A 21895-nucleotide genomic window follows, 5' to 3' on the forward strand; every position below is an offset into this window, starting at 1 on the left:
TATTTATCCATGTGTCACCATATTTTAACTACATGATACAACATTATTAATTCATTCCACTAATACCTTTTAAGTGCTCACTTGTGCCAAGCTATGTTCTAGGTGTTGAGGATGTAGCAGTGTATAAGACAGTCAAGGTCTCTGTTCTAATGCAATTTACATTTTACTAAGGGAGACAGATAATAAACAGATAAACATATACATGTGACTATAATGTCAGGTAGTAAGTGCTATGAAAAAAAAACACAGAGTTCAAAACACTGGTTATAAGGATGTTCAATGAACTTAGGGGAAGAGTAGATGAAACCAGTGAGAACTTACACAAAGAGATAGAAACTATAAAAAATAACCAGTCAGAAATGAAGACTACAATAACTAAAATGAGAAGTACAGTAGAAGGAATCAACAGTAGGTTAGTTGAAGCATCTCGACCAGAATTCTGACTTATGTTTTTTATGGATCATTCCAACTGCTCCGTGGAGGATGGAGTGGGATCAGGGGTGTGGCAACAGATGCAGGGAGACCAGTTAAGGCTATTGCAGTAATCCAAGTAAGAAAGGATGGCTTAGACCAAGTGGTGAGAAGTAGACTGATTCTGTATATATTTTGAAGATAGAACCAACAGAGTTTGCTGAGGACTGGATTTGGGGTTTGAAAGAAAAAAGGCAAGTCAAGAACAAACAAGTGGGTAAATAGTAGTGCCATTTACCGAAATGAAGAAGACTGGGGGAGGAGCATGTTTCGTGAGGGAAAAGATCAGGTGCACTGTTTTGGATATCTTAAAATCGAGATCCTATTAGACATTCAAGTTGAGTTATTGAGAAGAATTCAGGGCGAAGTGTGGACTGAAGATGAGATGTTAGGAGTCATTACCAGATAGGTGGTATTTGATGATGTGGAACTGGAAGAGACTACCCAGGGAGATAGTATAGTAAGGAAAGAGGTCCAATGACTAGGCCCTGAGCATTCCAATGCCAAGTAGTCAGGTAGAGAACAATCCAGGAAAGAAAACTGCGAAGATGAAGGGGATCCATACGTGTATGATGTCCTGAAAGCCAAGTAAAGTGTTTCGAGGAAGAAGGAAAGATCAGTTGTATCAAATGCTGACATGTTAGGTAAGATGAAAGTTGAGAATTGACTATTGGAATTGGCAATGTAGAGGTCATTAGTGACCCTGACAAGAGTGTCATGGTTAGGATACAAATCTGATTAGAGTGGTTTCAAGGGAGAATGAGAGGTGAAGAAATGAGAGACCACATTGTATAGTTCCTTTCAAGGATCTTTGTTCTAAAGTGGACCAGAGAAGTAGAGCTGGTGGAAAGGATGTAGTGTCAAGGAAGTTTTGGGATTTGGGGAATTTGATGTTGTTTTTGACGTGACAGATATTATAGCATCTTTGACGTAATATTTGCATACCATGGGAAAGACCCAGTAGAGAGGAATAGCTTAATGATATGGGGGTGAGGGAAATTTTCTGGAATGATATCCTTGAGTAGTTGAAGAGGGTGAGAGGCAGTCCACTAGGCTTAGGTAGAACCTTATTCATTGAAATAGGAGGAAAAGCAGGTCTCTGGCCACAGGAACAGATAAGTTGGTAGATTTAGTGCAGGGTGATATGGACATTTTCTTACCCCATTGTTTTTCATTGAAATAAGAAATGAGATACCCAGCCAAATTGGGGTTGGAGGCTTGAAGAAGTAAGAAAAGGCAAGAGATAGTTACATTGAAGAGTAGGAGAGTGAATTGTGTAGGGAAATGTAGAATGATTTCTAGGCAGAGCTGAGTGCCCATTTAAAAAATAATACACAGCATGGTTGTTGGTTTTTCGTCATACATACACAGCTTGGGTGAAGATACAGGGTAGATGAAGAGTTGGAATTAACCAGAGTTGGGATTTTCCCAGGAAAAATATGTCAGAAAGAAAGAACACATGGGAGCGATTATAATGATTGACTATGGCATCCGAGCTGGGTAAGGAGGGATGTGACAATTTGAAGGAGATAATCATACACAGTGAGAATGAGAGGAATGCACTGGAGGTCTCAGTCGCACAACTGTTGGAGAGGGTGGTACTTGCATGAGTGCACTAGAAAGTAGGGGGTGACGGTCACAGAGTGGGGTAATGTGAATTGGGACTTTAAGAGTTACAACAGGTATGGTCATAAGACGGCTGGGGCAGGCAGATGATAAGCTTACTGGAGGTAAGGAGATAGATAAAATGAACAGTAGTAGTACATATAACAACATTTGTTTTCTCTCTCCTTTTTCCTTCTCGAGGCTGAGGTCGTGGGCAAAAAATTACTAAGCCTTCTGCCTGATAAAGAGAAGAGAGGAATCTGTGGAAAGATTACAATCAAGCTTCCTGCATCAAATTTAGGTATAGATTGTGTTTTCTAAATAGTAAGGTCTTAGATTTTAATAGACAGGTAACAATCACTCAGAGGAGTAGTAAAAATAAAGATAGTAGAGCCAATATTGCTGCTGATTATATATTAATTTTACTTACTATAATTTCACAAATTATATTTCTAGTGTTAAAAATATATCTTCTCCATTAAATCTCATTCTTTATCATGAATCCTGATTGCTTCAGCTTGATTGCATTAATGCGACATAAATAACAATCTAGCTGGTAACCCATTCTACAGATATAACATAGGTAGCTATGCAAGTGCTCATTAATGTTCATGAAAAGAAAATAATGTTTTCGAAAAATCTAGTCTAAGACAATAGTCATTTGAAATAATCCCCCCAAATTTGATAAAGTACAAATATAAACTTGTTTTGTATGTGCTTTCTTTTAGTGGGAAAGCATACTAATTTTTGTTGTCATTTAAGAAGAGGAAATACTAAACCTGATGGCCCTACTTATGAATATGCGAAATTTATCATGAGTGTGCAAGATTTTTTCAATGGTAAGCAATTCAGTTTTTAATTTGATCTAGATAAAGTTCATGGGTTATGCAGCCCTCGTTGCTAACATAAATGTCCTTTTGTTGGTACTGTCAAAATCTCTGATAGCCCTGTGACCACAGGTTTCTGTTACAGATATTAACTGGACTTTAAAAAAATTAATAATGAAATTTTCAAGTTGGGGTCATATGGTAACATGGTGGATTGAGCTGTTAAGGATGGTTTTTTCCTTCTAAGAAAACAAGGAAATGATTGTTAAAACATAATAAAAGAAGTTTAATGCAGAGGCAAACTTAAAAGAAAGGGAAGTCTGTGGGTGTCAGAAATTAAAGGGGAAAGTACAGAACCATAGTGATGAGAGGAAGCTGATTTTTGTGGCAGCCTAGGTAGGATTTAAATCAGACATAGGTACTGTTGGCTGGGGTCAGGAGTTCTAACACTCATTCAAGGACCAACACATGAAACCTAGAAATTTAAAATGATCATTTAAATTCTCTCCACTGGCCTAGAGAAAGTATAAGGTTGCCATCTCTTTGAGAATTTGAATGGGAAAAAAATGTGTCATTTATAGGAACTCAAAAACCAAACCTGCATCCTATTAATATGGGTCCAAATTTAGTTTTAAGAGTTTGGAACTGCAAGCTGAGAAATTAACATAAACACTGATTTGAGACCACTAAAATGTGGGGCTTGAATTAGAGCTAAATAGCCCAAGAAATATGTGAAAGATGCTCAAACACACTAGTAAGCAAAGAAGGGAAAATTTAAAAATCAGTGAGAGACCACTGTATGTATACCCATCAGAATGGCAACAATTGGAAATGTGAATGTCCATATGGATATGAGAAATGAAAAAAAAAAACTAATGTGTTGAGAGCAATGTAAACTCATAAGCCATCCTGAAAAACAGTGAATTTAAGTTATGTTGATTATGCTATGACTCAGCATACCCATCACTGGGTGGAAATACCCCAGAGATAAACTCGCAGAGAGATCTTTGTCTGGGGGACTGTATTTTGCATGCCATTGCGGAGTTTCTGATAAGAGGGAGTTGGAAACAGCTTAGATGCGTATCATTAGGGAAATGGACAGGTAAAATCTGGGAAACATGTAGCATGGAAAACTTTGTAATAGTTAGAAGCAATGAACTCTAGATATACATATTATAACATAGTTAAATCTTAAAACCATATTGTTGATTAAAAAAATAAGAAATGGAATGAGATCTGTGGCTTTGTGCTACTTTTTAAAATTTTAAACACACACACACACACACAAAACCAGACTACATATGTTACAAGAATATATATTAAAGGTGGCATATGACAGTGTCTGGTGGGAAAGGGACAGAGAGAAAAAATAAAAAGAGCAGAGACTTTATCTGTGTTTGTAATATGCCATGAACTAAGAGTATAATTAACTCAGTTCTTTGCTACTAAGGTCTAAAAACATAATAAACTAATCAATCGACGAGCAACTAAATGATAGAAATTAACTAACAATGATTCGTATGCTCGTTGTGTGTTAAAACTAAAAATCAGATACCTCTTTAAAAAAATCTTACTTAACTTCGTACAAACAGAAATTACACACATTTAATACCCGTGTGATATATTTAAAGAGGGGAGCTAAATTTTTTTAAAGACTAAAACATCAGCAACAGGTTAAGAACACAGGACTGAAAATCACCCTGAACTCACAACAATTATTTCTCAGTAATGACTTCTTTACATTTTAGTGGATACCAGAATGGGGAGGGTGACTGGAACAGAAGGAAGACAGGAAAAATCTATGGCTCAGAATTCTGAAAATTGTGTAACTTTTCCATCTTGTATAATTGGTCTGCCTTTTTATTAGTTTGTCACATGCATGTCTATGTCTCCCTTAGAGCCTTTGACGCTTTTGAATAGCTTCTTACCCAGCCGATCCTGGGCTGAGTCTCTTGTTAAACAGCTTCCTTTGGAGGATCGGTTTTATATGGTGGGAACCGTTTGCATGCTCACGGCTCAGACCCTGCAGGTGAGTATGTTGTGTGTATGCCTTCCCCATTGCGACAATGTGGGCTTCCTTTGAAGGGACATGTCCCTTTTGGTCATTCAGCCGCTGGGCTCAGTGGCTCAAACACCTAATTTGTGGATGTGTGCAGAAGGTTGTTATTAGGATGTGTGAATGAGGAAAGAGCAGCTCCTGCATTTCTAAAGGTGAGCACTTGAGTAGAGATCTGAACACACTTGAAAGAGATGCACAGTCATTTATAAGTGTTTTTGATGTAACATAAAAGTAGTATATGGGGGCTGGTTGCTAGGCTATAGCACAAGAATGGTCCATTTTGGTAGGTGGATAAAGGAAGGCTCCTATCACAGGGTGAGATTTTTTTTTATTAGTTTCAAGTATATAGTACATTGGTTAGACATTTACATAGTTTATGAAATAATCCTCCTGATTACTCTATCTTTCCTCTGGCTCTCCACCTAGCCATTACAGTAGTGCTAACTGCATTCCCTATGCTGTGCTCCCCATTCCTATGACCGTCTATCAATTACTGATTTGTTTTTCTTTAACCCTTCACCACTTTCTCCCAGCCCCCCAACCCTTTCCCCTGTGGCCGTCACCAGATTGTCCTCTATATTTGTGGGTCTGTTTTCAATTCTGCATATCAATGAAATCATATGATATTTACCTTTCTCCGTCTTACTTATTTCACTCAGCATAATAACCTCTAGGTCCATCCATGTTGTTGCAAATGATAGCATTTCATTGTTTATGGGTGAGTAATATTCCAGTGTGTGTGTGTGTGTGTGTGTGTGTGTGTGTGTGTGTGTGTGTGTGTGAACTGTAATTTCTTTATCCAGTTGTTTTTTGATGGGCTCTTAGGTTGCGTCCATATTGTGGCTATTGTGAATAGTGCTGCCATGAGCATAGGGGTGCATAGATCTTTGCAAATTATTGTTTTGGTTTTCTTTGGGTAAATACACAGAAGTGCAATTGCTGGGTCAAAAGGTAGAGCCATTTTTAATTTTTCGAGGCACCTCCAGAGTGTTTTCCATAGTGGCTGTACCAATTTGCAAGCCTGCCAACAATGTATGGAGGGTTCCCTTTTCTCCACATCCTCGCCAACATTTGTTCTTTGATTTATTGATGATAGCCATTCTGACAGGTGTGAGGTGATATCGTGTCATGGTTTTAATATGCATTTCTCTGACGATTAGTTACCTTGAGCATCTTTTCATATGCCTATTTGCCATCTGTATTTCTTCTTTGGAAAAATCTCTGTTCGGGTCTTCTGCCCATTTTTTAATTGGATCATTTGTTTTAGTTGTTGTGTTTAGTTGTATGAGTTGTTTATGTATTTCGAATATTAACCCCTTAGCCCATGTATCATAAGCACATATCTTCTACCACTCAGTAGTTTTGTTGATGATTTCCTTTGCTGTGCAAAAACTTTTTAGTTTGATGTAGTCTTATTTGTTTATTTTTTCTTGTTTCCCTAGCCTGAAAAGATATATCCAAAAAGAAATTCCTAGTAGTAATATTGGAGAGATTACTGCCTATATTTTCTTCTAAAAGTTTTATGGTTTCGGTTCTTTCATTTAAGTTTTTAATCCATTTTGAGTCTGTTCTTTTATATGGTGTAAGAAGGTTTGTCCAGTTTTTTTTTGCATGTATCTGTCCAATTTTCCCAACAACAAGGTGAGTTTTGAGGTAGCCTTCCCACCATTGATCACTTAGTATTTTCCTAATATAGCACCTACAGATTCTGTCTCTAAAATAAAAAAAAAGATCTTTAGAATTCATCTGATAGATTCAGGCTCAATGAATTTATTCACTAAGTAACACATTTAATAAGCACCTACTGTGTGCCAGGCAGTGTGCAAGGTGCTGGGAAAATAAACCATAGATAAATGTCATGGAAATGATAAAACATCTATGCTAATGACTGGTGGGGGTACAAAAGTCACAGTTGTCAGGGAAGGTCTCTCTCTCTCTGATAACTTGTCTTTTAAATAGATGTCCCCCACCCTCAATGATGATACAGTTCCAAGCCAGCAAAGAAAGGAAAGCAGTACAGGTAAAGGGTTCAGCAGCTGTAAAAGTCCTGAGGTTGTAACGAGCTTGGAGAGTTCCAGTGAACAAAGACAATTCTGAAAGAGGGAAGGAGTAGTAGAAAATTAGGTACAAGAGGTATGCAGGGGCCAGATTAAGTATGAGAACCATAATAGTGAGTTTGGGTTTTATTCCAAGTGTGGTGAAAAGGAGGAGGATGGCCTGATTTTTTTCCAATTAAGTTTTCATTTACAGTTGACAATATTATATTAGTTTCAGGTGTACAGCATAGTGGTTAGACATTTATATAATTTATGGTGTTAGGTGGGTAGTCTTGCACCCACCTAACACCATATATAGTCATTACAATATTATTGATTATATTCTCTATGCTGTACTCTACATCCCCATGATTGTTTTGTAACTAGCAATTCATACTTCTTAATCCCTTCACCTTTTGCAAACAGTCCCCCAACCACCCTCCCATCTGGCAACCATCACTTTGTTCTCTGGATCTATAAGTTTGTTTCTGTTTTGTTTGTTCATTTATTTTGTTTTTTAGAATCCATGTATAAGTGAGATCATATGGTATTTGTCAGGCTTGTTTCACTTAGCACAATAACTTCTAGGTTCACCTGTGTTGTTGCAAATGATGAGATTTTGTTTTTGGTTTTTTATGGTCAAGTAATACTCCGTTGTATATTTGTATCGCCTCTTCTTTATCCACTTGTCTTTTGATTGGAGCATTTAATCCATTTGCATTTAAAATAATTGATAAGTATGTGGTTATTGCCATTTTAGTGTTTTCTGATTATTTTTATAGCTCTTCTCTGTTCCTTCCTTATTTTGTTGTCCTCTTCTCTGGATGATTTTCTATAGTGTTTTGTTTGGATTCCTTTCTCCTATTTCTTGTGTATCTCTTATAGACTTTTGCTTTGCGATTACCATGTGCTTCATACATACCAAGCTATGTTTATAGCTGTCTATTTTAAATCAGTTATGGTCACTTAAGTTAAAACACATTCTAAAATCAGTACCCTTTTTTATCACCTGCTCCAAGTTTATGTTTTTGTCATTATTTCTACTTTTTTATGTGTATCCCTTAATTTACTGTTGTAATTACACATGATCATTCTACTTTTATTTTTGATCTACTAGCTTTAGTGTTGGTTGACCCACTGCTTTTATTATGTGTTTGCCTTTGTCAGTGAAAAATTTTTTTCTTTGCAATATTTCCTTATTCATATTTTTATTTTTTTTCTTCATCTCCTTAAAGAAATTCCTCTAACATTTCTTGTAATACTGGTTTGGTGGTCATGAATTCCTTCAGCTTTTTCTTATCTGGGTAGTTCTTTATCTTCGATTCTAAATGATAGTCTTGCTGGTAGAGTAATCTTAGTGGTAGGTCCTTGCTCTTCATTATTTTGAATATTTTGTGCCAAGCCCTTCCAGCCTGAAAAATCAGCTATTGAGAAATCAGCCTACAGTCTTAGAGGAGCTCCCTTGTAAGTAACTACTTATCTCTTGCTGCTTTTAAGATTCTCTCTTTGTCTTTAACATTGAGCATTTTAATTGTGATCTGTCTTGGTATAGACTTCTTTGGGTTCCTCTTGTTGGGGACACTCTGCACTTCAAGGGTTCTATGTCCGTTTCCTTCACCAGCTTAGGGAAGTTTTCCACCATTATTTTTTCGAATAGATTTTCAATCCCTTGCTCTCTCTCTTCTTCTGGTACCCCTATGATGTGAATGTTGCTATGATTGATGTTGTCCCAGAGGTCCCTTAAACAATCCTCGTTTTTTTTTTAAATTCTATTTTTCTTTTTGTTATTCTAATTGAGTGTTTTTCGCTACCTTGTCTTCCAAATCACTGATTCGATTCTCTGCTTCATGTCATTTGCTGTTGATTCCATCTAATGTTTTCTTCATTTCAGACTCGTTCTTTCCCATGTTTTCTATTTCTTTTTTTGTTTCCTATCTCTTTGTTGGAGTTCTCATTGAGATCATCTATTCTTGTCCTATGTTTGTTAAGTATCCTTATAACCAGTATTTTGAACTCTGCATCTAGTAGATTGCTTGTGTCCATTTTCTTTAGTTTTTTTTTCTGGAGTTTCATGTGAGACAAGTTTCTCTGTCTCCTCATTTTGACTGCCTCCCTGCGTTTGTTCCTATGTGTTAAGTAGATCTGCTACATCTCTGTCTTGAAAGACTGGCCTTATGTAGTAGGTGTCCTGTGTGGCCCAGTGTCTTAGCCTCCCTGGTCACCTGAGCCAGGTGTGCTCCAAGGGTGTCCCTTGTGTGTGACGTGTGTGCTCTTCTGTTGTATGTGAGCCTTGATTGCTGTCGAAACTAGGCTGACTGCTTGTGAGGACTGGCCATGACTGCAGTGGACGAGCTGTTTTGTGGAGCCTGACCCCGTGAAGTGGGATTCACTTTGTCAGGGCTCTGGTGCCTGCAGAGACCACCCTCTGGGTGTGTCATTTGTGGCACTAATTGGGTGGTGCTCTGGTGTGGTCTGAAGCCAGCAACCGGGTATGTTGGTTCTGGGGCTCCTTGGGAGTGGTTCTGTGCAGGTTTAGGTCAGCCACTGCCTGCGCATGACCCAGGGCCACCTAATTGGAGCTACAAAGTGACCTGTGGTTGGTAACTGCCCGTGCTGGGTTTTCATGTACCTGAGAGAGGCTGTGCTGTGAACCAAGGCCAGCTGCCACTAGTGCCGGGCTTGGGGCTGCTTTGCAAGAGGTACGGGGCACACTGAGGCCAGCCGCTGCTTGTTCGGGGTTTGTGGACCTTTGGGAGATTTTAGGAAAGTCCACAATGCAGGCAGAGGCCAGCCGTTTGTATGAATTAGGCTCTGAAAGAAGTTCAGGTTGACCTATGAATTGGGTGTGGCAGGGTCTCAGAGAATAACCAATGTGGGGTAAGAGAAGTGTTAGCTACGTTAATGTAGACTCAGTATTGATGCTGACCTGTGCCTGCAGGCTGTAAGGAATGTGGGAGGGCTCACCAAAGGAACAATTGCACTTGCCGCCATTTTAGTTCCTGAGAGAACTGCCCTTTTAGCTGTTGCCCTGAAGCTGGACAATTTAGTTCCTACTGGTGTATTGCAGGCACTCTCTGAGCTGCTGTCCTTCCCTGGAGCTTAGGGTAAGTGTTTTTGAGTGAGTGAGTCTGTGTTCGGACCCTTTAAACCCATTTCTGTTTAGAAAAAAGCTCAACTTGCTGCCAGTGTTAATTTAATTTTACCTAAACTTGCTCTTTAAGGTTGAAGGAAATCTGATTGGTTTTCGATGTGAAAATAAAACATAAAAATCGTTCTTAGAGTTATTAGAACTTGTTTCTAATCCTAATGTAACAGAAATATGTACATAATTTAGTTTCATCAAATGATGTCGATGTCATGTTTAGTAATGCTACGTTTTCTAGGATTTGATAAATTTGGCGATTGAGAATTACTATGTTTTGTAAATGGAAATACCACTACTAAAAACAGAATGCTATAAATACACTGATGTTATTTGTTTCCGAAAACTGTTGTTATACAAGAGCAATGCAAAAACAATAATAATAAAAGTGAGATATTTCGTGGCAAACTTTGGGGGTAGGTTAGGACTGTAATCCACAAGTATTCTTAGGGCGAACGGGAAATGGATTAAGAGGACGCTTGGGTCAACGGCAGCCTTCCAACTTACCCAGACTGAGTCCCTGCTGATTTACACAGCCAGATTTTGTGGGTAATTTACTTCCCGGCATTAGTGCTCCAGGCTGAGATAGAGCCCAAATGCCTCGCTGATGTATTGGAAATTGGTGGCAGAAAGTCAAAGATATTTCTTATCTTTTAGGGCAGTGATAGATGTCATCGTTTTTCCAAATTTAAGATGGTGAGGCAAGTGGTAGAGAGAAAAGCAAGTGAAAGAAGGCGCTTGGTCTTATTGCCTCCTTCATTGTCCTTTTCTGGCAACTCTCTGGGATCTGAGCTCTCACATCTGAAGGGAGGCATCCTATCTTGGGGTTCACTCTCCTAAATCTACTTCCTCCTCTGAGAAAGAGCAAAATCTCATTTAACACACCACCCACACCCTAGTCTCCCTCATGGCACAAGGATCTCTATTTATGATTTAATCTAGTTTTTCTCTAGGTTTCTAGGATATTTATTCCAGTGTAGTGTTAATTTTGGAAAACATATCTTGTGTGTACAGAGGGCTTTTTGGATGAAGATTTTTTTTTCAGTGTGGCTGTGTAGCTCAGTGAAAAAGCAGCGAACTTAGAGTTCAACTTTGAAATGGCTCTACTTTGACCCTAGAACTGCTAGCTGTGTGTCTTGGGCCAAATCATTATTTCTCTGTTAACCTTCAGTTTCCCATCTGTAAAATCCAGCACCTTTCTGACATTGCTACGCAGATTAATTGTGACATTGGATATGAGGCTGCTTCTGAATTTACTACATGCTGTACAAATGTGTCAGGTATTTTTACTATACAAGTCCACTTTTAAGTATCTAAAATGCCAGTTTTTCTGCAGGAACTTTTCGGCATGAAGGAACCCGACGAAATTGTTCTGATAGAAGATTCGGATGAGGAAGATTCATCCGTCAATTATCGGTAAGAGGCTAATGTTGATATAAGTCATGGAGACCTAGAACACACTTTGATTAAGTAAAACTAAAACAAGAGAAGTAACATCCCAAATCTTTTTGTCCATCAAAGTGAAAACAAACCAACTATCAAATCCGGATGAGCAATCTACTAGTCTGCTTTCCCAGCTAACATAATTCATGTTTTTCCAACTGAATATAAATACAAGTGCTTGGCTTCTTATTTTAAAAAAGCAATTAATAGAGCAAAATTAACTGACAGATTTAATGACTTTCAAATTAAGACAGTACATTTAAAAATAGTGCTTGATTCTTTTTTCTTGAAACACTTTTAAATGGTAGAAGAAAAAGTATGCATTGTGGTAACTGCTATTAAACAGATTATCCCTCTTTTTGCAGATCTTATCTGTTCTTTAACATTTGTTTAGTAACAAATTTTCAGAGAACAGCCATTATTCCATTATTTTGAGTAGGAAAAATAAAAATGCATTCTTAACCCACAGGAAAATGCCAATTTGTCGAATATCACTAAAACCCCTTTATACACCTATTTAACAATCCACTAAGGATTTCTGTAAAACAGAAATTACTTGTAATCCTATCTACTTATTTAATACTTGACAAATTTATTAGTAAATTTGTTTGTATGTACTAAGCCATAATATTATTCTCTATTCAGTATATAGTATTGGGAATGGGTTACGTTTTTCTTCCACATTACAGTGTACATGTACATGTAAATAAATAACAAAATAATACGATAAAGATGTGCATTACCTGCCAATAATACTTAGCAAAATAAAATAAATGTGATAGTTTTTCAAGAGGTTTCTTATGATTAAAGACATGTTTGTGTGAGGTCTGGTGCTGACCGGAGGGAGCTGGAGGCTGTGGTCACTGTTACTATTTGGTGGTGGGAGGGGGTAAGGTAGAAAGAGCTAGTGAAGAAACGAGTTAAACAGGAAATGTCTGAGATACATCTGTGTTTGGATCTAAGGAACAGGGGAGAATCTTTCTTTCCCGAAGGAGATTTAAGAGGTGTTTGGCTGTGAACCATTGTCTAAAGTTACACACAGGGCAATGGGATGAAAAGCAGAGCTCACAGTGGCACCCTGTTTGCATTCCCTTTGCTTGGTGTTCTACAGTTCTCACTAACAGAAGACTGCATTTGTGCACACTGAATGTGACAGGTCTGCTCATGCCACGACCACACTCGCTTGCACAAGCAGAATGTTTTTAACAAGGATTTTAAATTCCTTGTAAATATTCATCAGCATTTGTATTTGTGGTTCATAGTCATTGGGGACATGTGCTTCCTAGGGTTGTGTGTCTATTTCCTTCACTAGGTTAGGGAAGTTTTTCATCATTATTTCTCCAAATAGCGCTTTAACCATTGTTCCCTTTCAGGTACCCTATGACCCAGATGTTTTTATATGTAATTTTGTCCCATAGGCTCCTTAAATTATTATTATACTCTTGACTTCTTTTCCCTTGCATTCCGATTGAGTGTTCTTGGCTTCCCCATCCTCTATCTTAGTGGTTCGATCCTCTTCTTTATCCACTGTGTCGATTCCTTCTAATATACTCTCCATCTCAGATAATGTGTTCTTCATTTCTTACTGGTTCCACATAATTTATATTTCCATTTTTATGTTTTTTTTTACTTCTTTGTTAAAGTTCTCACTGAGTTCATCTATACTTTCCCTAAGTTCATTGAGCATCTTTATAACCAGTGTTTTGAACCTTGCATCTGTTAGATTGTTTGACTCCTCTGTTCTGTTCTCTGATATGGTTTCTGCTTCTTTGTCTTCCCATTTTGGCTGCCTTTCTGTGTCTGTTTCTATGTATTAAGCAAGGCTCCTAAGTCTCCTGGTTTTATTAGTGTGGTTTCGTGTAGTAGGTGTCTAGTGACACAGTGCTGAGAGGGGTTCAGCTGCAGGCGAAGTTTCGCCCCCAGCTTGTGCCCCTCCGGGGCCACTTCTTAAGATTGAGCAAGCAATCCATAGATATTGTGCTTATAGTTGCCTCAAGAAGCGACACCAGAAACCGAGGCCAGCTGCCACCAGTGTGGGTCTTGGTGCTGCTCAGCAAGGGGCGCCTGACTAAGTGAGGACACACTTGGATGTGGCTTGGGTGGGGTTGTGAGTTGGGGGAAGCTAAGTTTCGGGGAATCCTCTGGGTGGGGCAACCTCCGCTATCCAGTTTGGTGACCTCTCAATTTTGTTGGTGCTGTGTTTGCACACTGGGAGTGGAGAGGGCTCAGTACAGGAACAATAAATACTGCCACCATTTCTGTCCAGGAGAGAGCCTCACCTCGGCCCTGATTCTGACAACTCAGTGTCCCCCTGTAAGTCCCTGTTGCTCACTCCCCCCCACCCCCCACCGTAGCAGCCAACCTGGCACTGGTGCTCAGAGGGAGCAGGTCTGTCACCACAAAAGTTCACTTACAGACACGGCCCCTTTAAGAGGCGTCAGCACCTTCCACTGCTATGGCCTCTGTCCCACTCAGCCTCTGGGGACTTGGCAGCCTCACATCTTTACCCCCTCCTACCTTCTTCTGTTGCAGGATGATTTCTTAACTCTCTCCCTGGTTGTTGGGCTTCTGTTCATCTAGGCCCCCAGGCGACTCTGCTTGCTGTTCACTCTGTGTCTCCATTCCAACTTTGATGTTTGCAAGAGGCATGAGCCTCTGTCATCTACGCCATTTTGCCTGGTCTCCATTCAACTCTCTTAGTGTATTTTATCCCTCTCAACTTTTCTTGTAGTGCACGTGCTTATTTTGGCCTCTTAGCCTTGCCCATTTCCTACATTAGTTTCTCTACTTTATTAGAAGACCTTCTCCTGACAATGTGGAGAAGAAAATATCATAAAACATAACATGTTTAAAAATGAACTCTCGGGAGAGTAGCTGAGATACAATATCAGCAAACCATATTCTCTTGCTTAGAATCACATGACTTAAACATTTTCTTGCATGCAACCTATAGATTTACACAGTAGGTTTGGGTAGTGAATTTTTGTATTTGTTATCATATCATTATAGCAGATATGCAGATAGTGAGAGCTCATAGAGTGAGGAGGTCTGCATTTTATTTTTAAGTAGAGCTTAATTGAATGAAAAACATTCCGATGCAGAAATGAGCCAACTAATTACATCTATGCCACAGATCTCCACAGAATATAAGAAAAGTGTTTACTTGAAGCCTAAAATCATATCCTTTCTAGTATTGCAAGAAATTGTCACTTCAGTGTGGATGAATGCACTATAGTTTTATATATTCTATACTTTCATAAAATATTACTAAAGTTCTTTCAAAAATTACCCAATGGGTTGTTTACCTTGTAGGCAGTAAGATGGAAAAATGGCACTTAGGAAAGAACTGATGGATTTGGTGAAGAAAATTCTGTCGCTTTCAGCCCCCTAGCCCTCATATCTCTCCCCTGTCTTTCAACACCACGGCCACTGTTCTGGCTTCAACCACCTCAGCTCTCACATGATGGATCGTTGGTGGACATGGTTCATCCACTAGCCCGAGGTCTGTAAAGAAGGCACTGTCAGTCTCATTTTTTTCTAACACAGGAAAAAATTTTTCAGAGATGTCTCCCTTGTCCTTGAGATATTTTGAAATAAAAAGAAGAGATTATGGCATGTCAGGGTTGTAGTTTGCAGGCACACCAAACACTCACTGATAATCTGGCTCCCACTTTATAGTCCAAGGGATGGTTAGAAAAGTAATCAGGTGCAAAGGTCATAGGGACCAAGAGCTCCCAAAATGCTTGTGGAACTTCTCTTGGACATTCTGCATGTTCTTTGAAAAGTGAGAAGCATCCCACAAAGAGGCTTGAAAGCTTTGTGTATGCTTATGAAAGAAACACAAAGAAGAGAATTTGAAATGTTTAGAAGAAAAGGTCTGTTTCCATGTAGGATGTCCTGTCCTTGCATATTTCAGATTTGAGGCTAAAGAATCATTTCAGGAAAGGGTCTCAATAGCTGGATTATCTTCTTTCAAATCTACTGATGCACTGGAGTACGTCTTGCTTTCTTGGGCTGTTGAAGATAGAAACAAGTAAGGGATAGCTGAGAGTTGACAAGAGGCAGGGAAATACTACGTTATTACTGCTAGAGTCAGAAGGAAGCACCTAGCTACTCTTTTAGTTTGGCTAATTGTACGTAGAGGTGAGGTCCACATTCCTATTGTAGCATCATCTTAATACAGATCTATCTGTATTTGATCCTTCATGATGTGATTTCATGTTTATTAACCTAGTTACTTTCCACAAATCTGTAAGGTAGATTTTAGACCCACTTAAAGATGAGAAAGTGCAGTCGATTTGTCCAAACTCATACAGTGGTTAAAGAGTAGAGTAGAAATTGGAACCCAGATTTTCTTGGGCTTGCTCCTGTCAGGACACCAGTTTCAGGAGCTATGGCTGCAAGGGATTCCAAGTAGAAAATTCAAGAAGTCTTTGGGTAGTACTTTCTTGTGGATGTTAACTAAGATAATTTTTTTTCTTAAATTTCACCTTAAATTTAGCAGGAGAGACGAATTAGAAGGGTAGGAGGCAATACCGATTTACCCTAACACTTTTTTATGAAAATAGTATATTTTCACTCCAAGGTAGAGTAGAAAACACTGGAAAAATCACGTGACAGGTATTTCCCCTTGTTTGCAGTCTTTGAAAACTGCCACAGTGCTGCAGTTGCTCCCTGTGGAGACTCTACCTGTGAGCACCCATGCCAAAAAATAATAGGCCTGCTTAATTTCCCTTTCAGCTTGTTTCAGTGAAGAGTTATCTCATACGAAGTTGTGGGGAGAATTTTACAAAGATGTAAGATGGTCCTGATTAGTGAGGTTTTGTTGATGGAGCCTTTGCCTACACTGCACTGACTTTATTCCTTATGTCCACTCCATCTTGAGCAGGGAAAGAGGCCATTTGGTCGGGTTTCTTTGCTGCTAAGTATCTAACTTTCCCGGACTCATCACTTCAGTCCCAATGCAACTTATTCATACAGCAAATATTTAACATCTACTCTCTGAGAGGTTCCATTCTAAGCTCTGAGGGCACACCACTGAACAAAAATCCTTATCTCTTTGGAGCATATATTCTAGTGACGGAGAAAGATAATAAATCAACAGATGAGAGTAGGTGAGATGGCAAGCAGGCCCAAGGGAAAACATTAAGTAACGAGAGGGATGGGGACCGTTGTGGGGCGGTTAAATTTTATTAGGTTTTGCCGTACGCGATTGACATTTTTATAGGTTAAAAGATGGTACAATATGAGCAATTCTCAACGGTTTAAGGTTATAGATAAGGTAACCAGCTAAGGCCTCAAAAAGCAGGTGACTTTTTAGTTACCTGAAAGGAGTGGAGGAGCAAGCCATGTGGATTCGGGAGGAAATATTCCAGAGAGAAGGAAAAGCAGGTGCAAAGTTCCTGAGGTAAGAACACATTGGATATGTCTGAGAAGCCAGTGTGGCTGGAGCAGAGTCCGCAGGGGACAACCAGTATGGAGGGAGGGCAGAGAGGAGCAGAGGGCTAGAACAGGCGACGGGTGGAGAGGACTACAACCAAAAAGGCATGAGGATCTCTGGGAGGGGAGCTAGGCCTGTGTCAGCTTGCTTGTGGAATAGCCAGGAAATAGCCACGCTAGAGGCATTCATCATTATTTCTTCCTGCTTTTCACTGCTATGTGAAGCCTCAGGCAAGGCACTCTGCTCTCCCTCTGCAAGTAACTTGGCTAATTTGACTCCACACTGTCTCCTGTCACTTTTGTAAATGCTGTGGAGGTCTTGTGGTGTAGTCATAACAAACAAATCCCCAAACAAAACCAAAAAGTCCCCCACGTAGGTTTGGGATATTTTAAACTACAATATTTGGATTTTATTTCTCAGTTTAGCCATTTATAGGTTGTGTGATCTTGGAGAAGCCTCATTAAGTCTCGGGTTCTTTATCTCTGAATGGGGAGGATAATTACTGCAGAATGTGTATGACAACCAAATAAGAGAGTGAGATCTATCTGCTTTGATAAGTAAATGAGATCTATATGCTAAGTAAAATACTATACAAAGTCAAGTTATTATCAGTTAGGAAGTACTTGCAAATATAGAGAAATTTTAAGTTAAAGCTATAATAAATCCTGACTGAGTTATAAAGACATCGATGACAGAGGGGAGTGGGGTTGGGGGGCTGGGAGAATGGAGTAAAGAGTTAAAGAAGTACAGATTAGTAGTTGCTAGTTGGTCACGAGGATGGGGAGCATGGCAGAGGGAAGGAATGCAGTTAGTATGGATACGCTGGCTAGGTGGAGGGTCAGGGGAGGGAGGGAGCAATTGGGGTTGTTTTATGAACTATATAGATGTCTAACCAATGTACTGTATACTTGAAACTAATTAAAATAGATCAATTAATTAAAAAATAGAAATCTAATAAAAGTGGTAGCATGGTTTTATCCACCTCAAAAATTAAAAAATAAAAGCGGTAATAAATTTTTTAAAAACGGCATTATTGAGTACAAAAGACTACATGTGAACCTGGCTTATGGGCATGATCTGAAGTCCATGTCTGGTGAGTTCTTCAATGTTATTATTTTTCCATTAATTTTTTCTGTTTAAAGCCAGCACATTTTAAACCCCATCCTTATAACATGGTCGTATATCCGTTGATACCCAAATTGTTCCATGAGAAGCGTCTGAGTCTCCTTGTTGAGTAGAGGAGGTATGGCCAAGTCTGAACAGGAAGGAATTCCCAGCTTCAAGGCCAAATCTAGTCAGATGATTCAGTGCTCTCACATCCACCTGTGAGACACTCAGAGGCTGACACCTGGCCCTGACAGAAAAGGAAAGGAATTGGGGCTTTTCAGTAGCCTGGCATCAAAAGAAGTAACCCATGAGCCCATTCCCGTGCAGCTGTGGTTGTGAGACTTGGAGTGAGCCTCTTGGTTTCCATTTAACTTGTCCTTTGGTGGTGTAGGCCTGGTCCGTGAAAAGGGCAAACATAGAAAACAGAAGACAGAAGAAGGGAGAGCAGTCTCAGAACTCCAGGTTTTAGATTTCATTGTGTTCATGTGACCTCTAGCCAACACATATTCCATCGCCAGCTACATGACGAATTTTTTTGATCATCTAAAAGGATAAAATCATTAGACTGTCTTATTAGATTTATGATTAATAAGCGCAATTTCATTGTTAATATTCATTGAAAAGCTCTAAGTAAAAGTTTGTACTCAAAACTCATTGAAGCAACCCTGAAATCACTGAGGGTTTTAAATACTAAGGAAAAGAAGTCTAATAAATATCAAAGTTTGGGAAAACCTGGGATGAATTACCTGAGTATTAGCCTATTTATGAAAAGTAGTTTTGGATAAATGTGCTAACAGCTGCTTTTTCTACTGAGACAATTAACAATGGAATATTTTTTTCTCATGGTTTTCATTTGTCACCCAGCAACGAAGATGCCAGGCTGTGCATTAGGTCTCCGAAGAAGTTGGACGGGGCTTAGCTCTTTTGACGTAATGCTTTTTGCTTTACCCACTTTTTTTCCTTTACCCATTTTAATCCCAGGGTATTCTTTTGTTTTAATTCCATTAAAAATTTTTTTCAAATTTTTAACTTCTTATTTGAATTTTGGCAGGAACTACCATTTGTATTCTCCTTTGCCCATACTTACAGCCGTTTGCATTTCCTCCATTTACTCTATCATTATTCTCTCTGTCTTTCCCCTCCATCCCCCTTCTTCCTTTTCTTCCTTCTGTTCTCTCTCCTTTCTTCTCCTCCCCTCTGTGCTCTGCGTTTCCTCATTTAGTACTTATTTATTGTTTCGTTAATTCATTGGATTATATTTTGCTATTACTGTTTATTTCAATGCTCAGATTGTCCCAAAATCGACAAGTGGCAGCTCCTTCCATTTGGCCCTTGTGTCTTTTTGATGTTTCTCACCCTTCTTGGAGCATTCCTTACTTTCTGGCACTATATATTGTTTCAGGTTCATTTCGTACTCTCTCTGCTTCAGCCATGAAATTAGCTGGTTCTCTAAGCCTTAGTTAAAGGAACCCTGGCTTCTTTAAGTGAAGGCATTTAGAAACCAATACCTGGGCACTACTTATGCTCATTGTCACTGCTTTGTTATTGCTTCTAGGTGCTTTCGTAACTAGGAAACAAATACACACATATACCTAGGCATAAAGATCTATATATTTATTTGCATATCTACCCATCCATATGTATGTGTACTTTTGTGTGTGTTTGTATAAAATATTACAAACCATGGTCCATATTACTACTTCCTACTCTAAACCAATACCACAGGGCTCATTCTAGTCTTCCCATTTACACTTTTGCAGCACTCTTCAATAGTCAGAGAGGCCTAGTCTCATTATCCTCAATATATTTACTCATTTGCTCAAATCTAGAATGCACAGAGAGTAGTTTTAAGGTTGCCAAATCAAGGTCATGGTGAAAAGCAAACCTCAAAATTGAGTACATTTTGTTTACATTTTAAGGGAAAATTTGCATATAACGAAATGCATAGATCTTAAGTGGATCATTCCATGAGTTTTGATAAATGCATAAACCCATGCAATCCACATTCCTATCAAGACATATATTTTCAACACACTAGAAAGCATTTTGTGCCCCTTCCCTCTTATCCCTCGCCTAGAGGCAACCTCCATTCTGATGTTTTTCACTATAGATTAAATTTTCCTTTACTATAACTTCATAAAAATGGAACTGTATAACATATACTCTCTTGAGTCTGCTCTCTTAAACTCAGTGTGATATCTCTGAGATTCATCATGTCATAGTATCAGTAGTTCATTCTTTTTTGTTGCTGAGAAGTATTCCATTCCATGAACATACCACAATTTGTTAGGCATTTTCCTTTTAGAGGATATTTATTGGTAGTTTTGGGTTACTACAAATAAAGCAGCAATGAACATTGTTTTACAAGCCTTTTGTGGACAAATGTTTTCCATTTTTAAATTATTAAGCAATTTATGTGTTAACTTATACAGCAAAATTAATTCGTTTTCTTTCGGTGTACAGTTCTGTGGTTTTTAACACATGCATAAATTTGTATAACCATGACCGTAGTCACTGATTTATCGTGTATCTCTATAGTTGTGTTTTAGAGAATGTCATATAATTAGAGTCATGCAGTATATAATCTTTAGAGATTAGCTTCTTTCCCTCAGCATGATTCCTTTGAGATTCATTCGAGTTGTTGTATGCATCAATACTTTTTATCGCTGAGTCGCATTTCATTGTATGTGTATACCACAGTTTATTCATTCACCTGTTGAGGGACATCAGGCTTATTGCTGGATTTTGGCAGTTATTAATAAAGTTGCTATATAAACATCTGTGTACAAGTTTTGGGTGAACATAAGTTTTCATTTTATTTCTTTCGGGTAATGAGTTTTGGTTGCAATTTGCATTCTCCTAATAACTAAAAATGTCAAAGATCTTTTCATCATTTGAATACTTAAACATTTTGCCTACTTTTTAAATTATGTTGTTTATTTTCTTATTATTGAGTTTTCGGAATTCTCTGTATATTCTGGATACAAGTAAGTACTTTGTCAGAGACTTTCTCCAGTCTGTAGCTTCTTTTTGCATTCTCTTAATAGTGTCTTTTGCAGAATAAAAGTATTTAATTGCGAAGGAGGATAATTTTATCATTTTTTGATGTATTTTGCTTTTGGTGCCATGTCTAAGAATTCATTGCCAAACTGAAGGTCACATCAATTTTCTCCTTTTTTTTCCTAAAATTTTTATAGTTCTAGGTTTACATTTGTATCTGCAATCCATTTTCAGTTAATATTTTTTATAAAATGTGAGGTTTAGGTTGAAGTTCATGTTTTTTGGCATATGTACATCCGATTGTTCCAGAACCATTTGTTGAAACAGAGCTCATCCCTCTTGCTCAGAAGCTTTCGGTGGTTTCCCCTTGTTCTTAGAATAAAATCCAAAATCCTTTTGTATGCTCTGTAAAGCACACACGTTCTCATGCCTACTTATTCTCAAACCTCACTTTGTGCCTCACTCTCTCTTTATCTATCATATTCCAATCACACTGGCCTTTCTTCTTCTGCGAATCCTCAAAGCTGTCTTCCAACACAGAGCCATTGCACACGGTTATGTCCTCAATCTGAAAACTTCCACTAGTGTCACATGGTTGGCTCATCACGCTCCCATTTGGTTCTCTTTCTATGACACCCTGCCCTTTTCCTTCACAATGCTTTTTGCAATTCGTAAATGTTTAGTTATCTCTGGGCTATTCGTTCATTGTCTGGGTTCCCCCATGAAACTGTAAAGCCCATGAGGCTGTGCTCTCGGTGTCCAGCA

At 38.6% G+C, this 21895-nt stretch overlaps 1 protein-coding gene across 1 annotated transcript in view; it reads left to right on the top strand.

The window, feature by feature from the left end:
* PASD1 (PAS domain containing repressor 1) overlaps window positions 1-21895 on the top strand; it is a 63637-nt gene that overhangs the window by 10553 nt on the left and 31189 nt on the right. The window contains exons 5-8 of the mRNA XM_036226951.1: window positions 2278-2377; window positions 2805-2915; window positions 4802-4932; window positions 11477-11556. Coding sequence (XP_036082844.1) covers window positions 2278-2377; window positions 2805-2915; window positions 4802-4932; window positions 11477-11556 — 422 coding nt within the window. The remainder of the gene's footprint in view (window positions 1-2277; window positions 2378-2804; window positions 2916-4801; window positions 4933-11476; window positions 11557-21895) is intronic.

This window comes from Rousettus aegyptiacus, unplaced genomic scaffold (genome assembly GCF_014176215.1).
Source record: "Rousettus aegyptiacus isolate mRouAeg1 unplaced genomic scaffold, mRouAeg1.p scaffold_m13_p_9, whole genome shotgun sequence".
NCBI classification, from domain to species: Eukaryota; Metazoa; Chordata; class Mammalia; order Chiroptera; family Pteropodidae; genus Rousettus; species Rousettus aegyptiacus.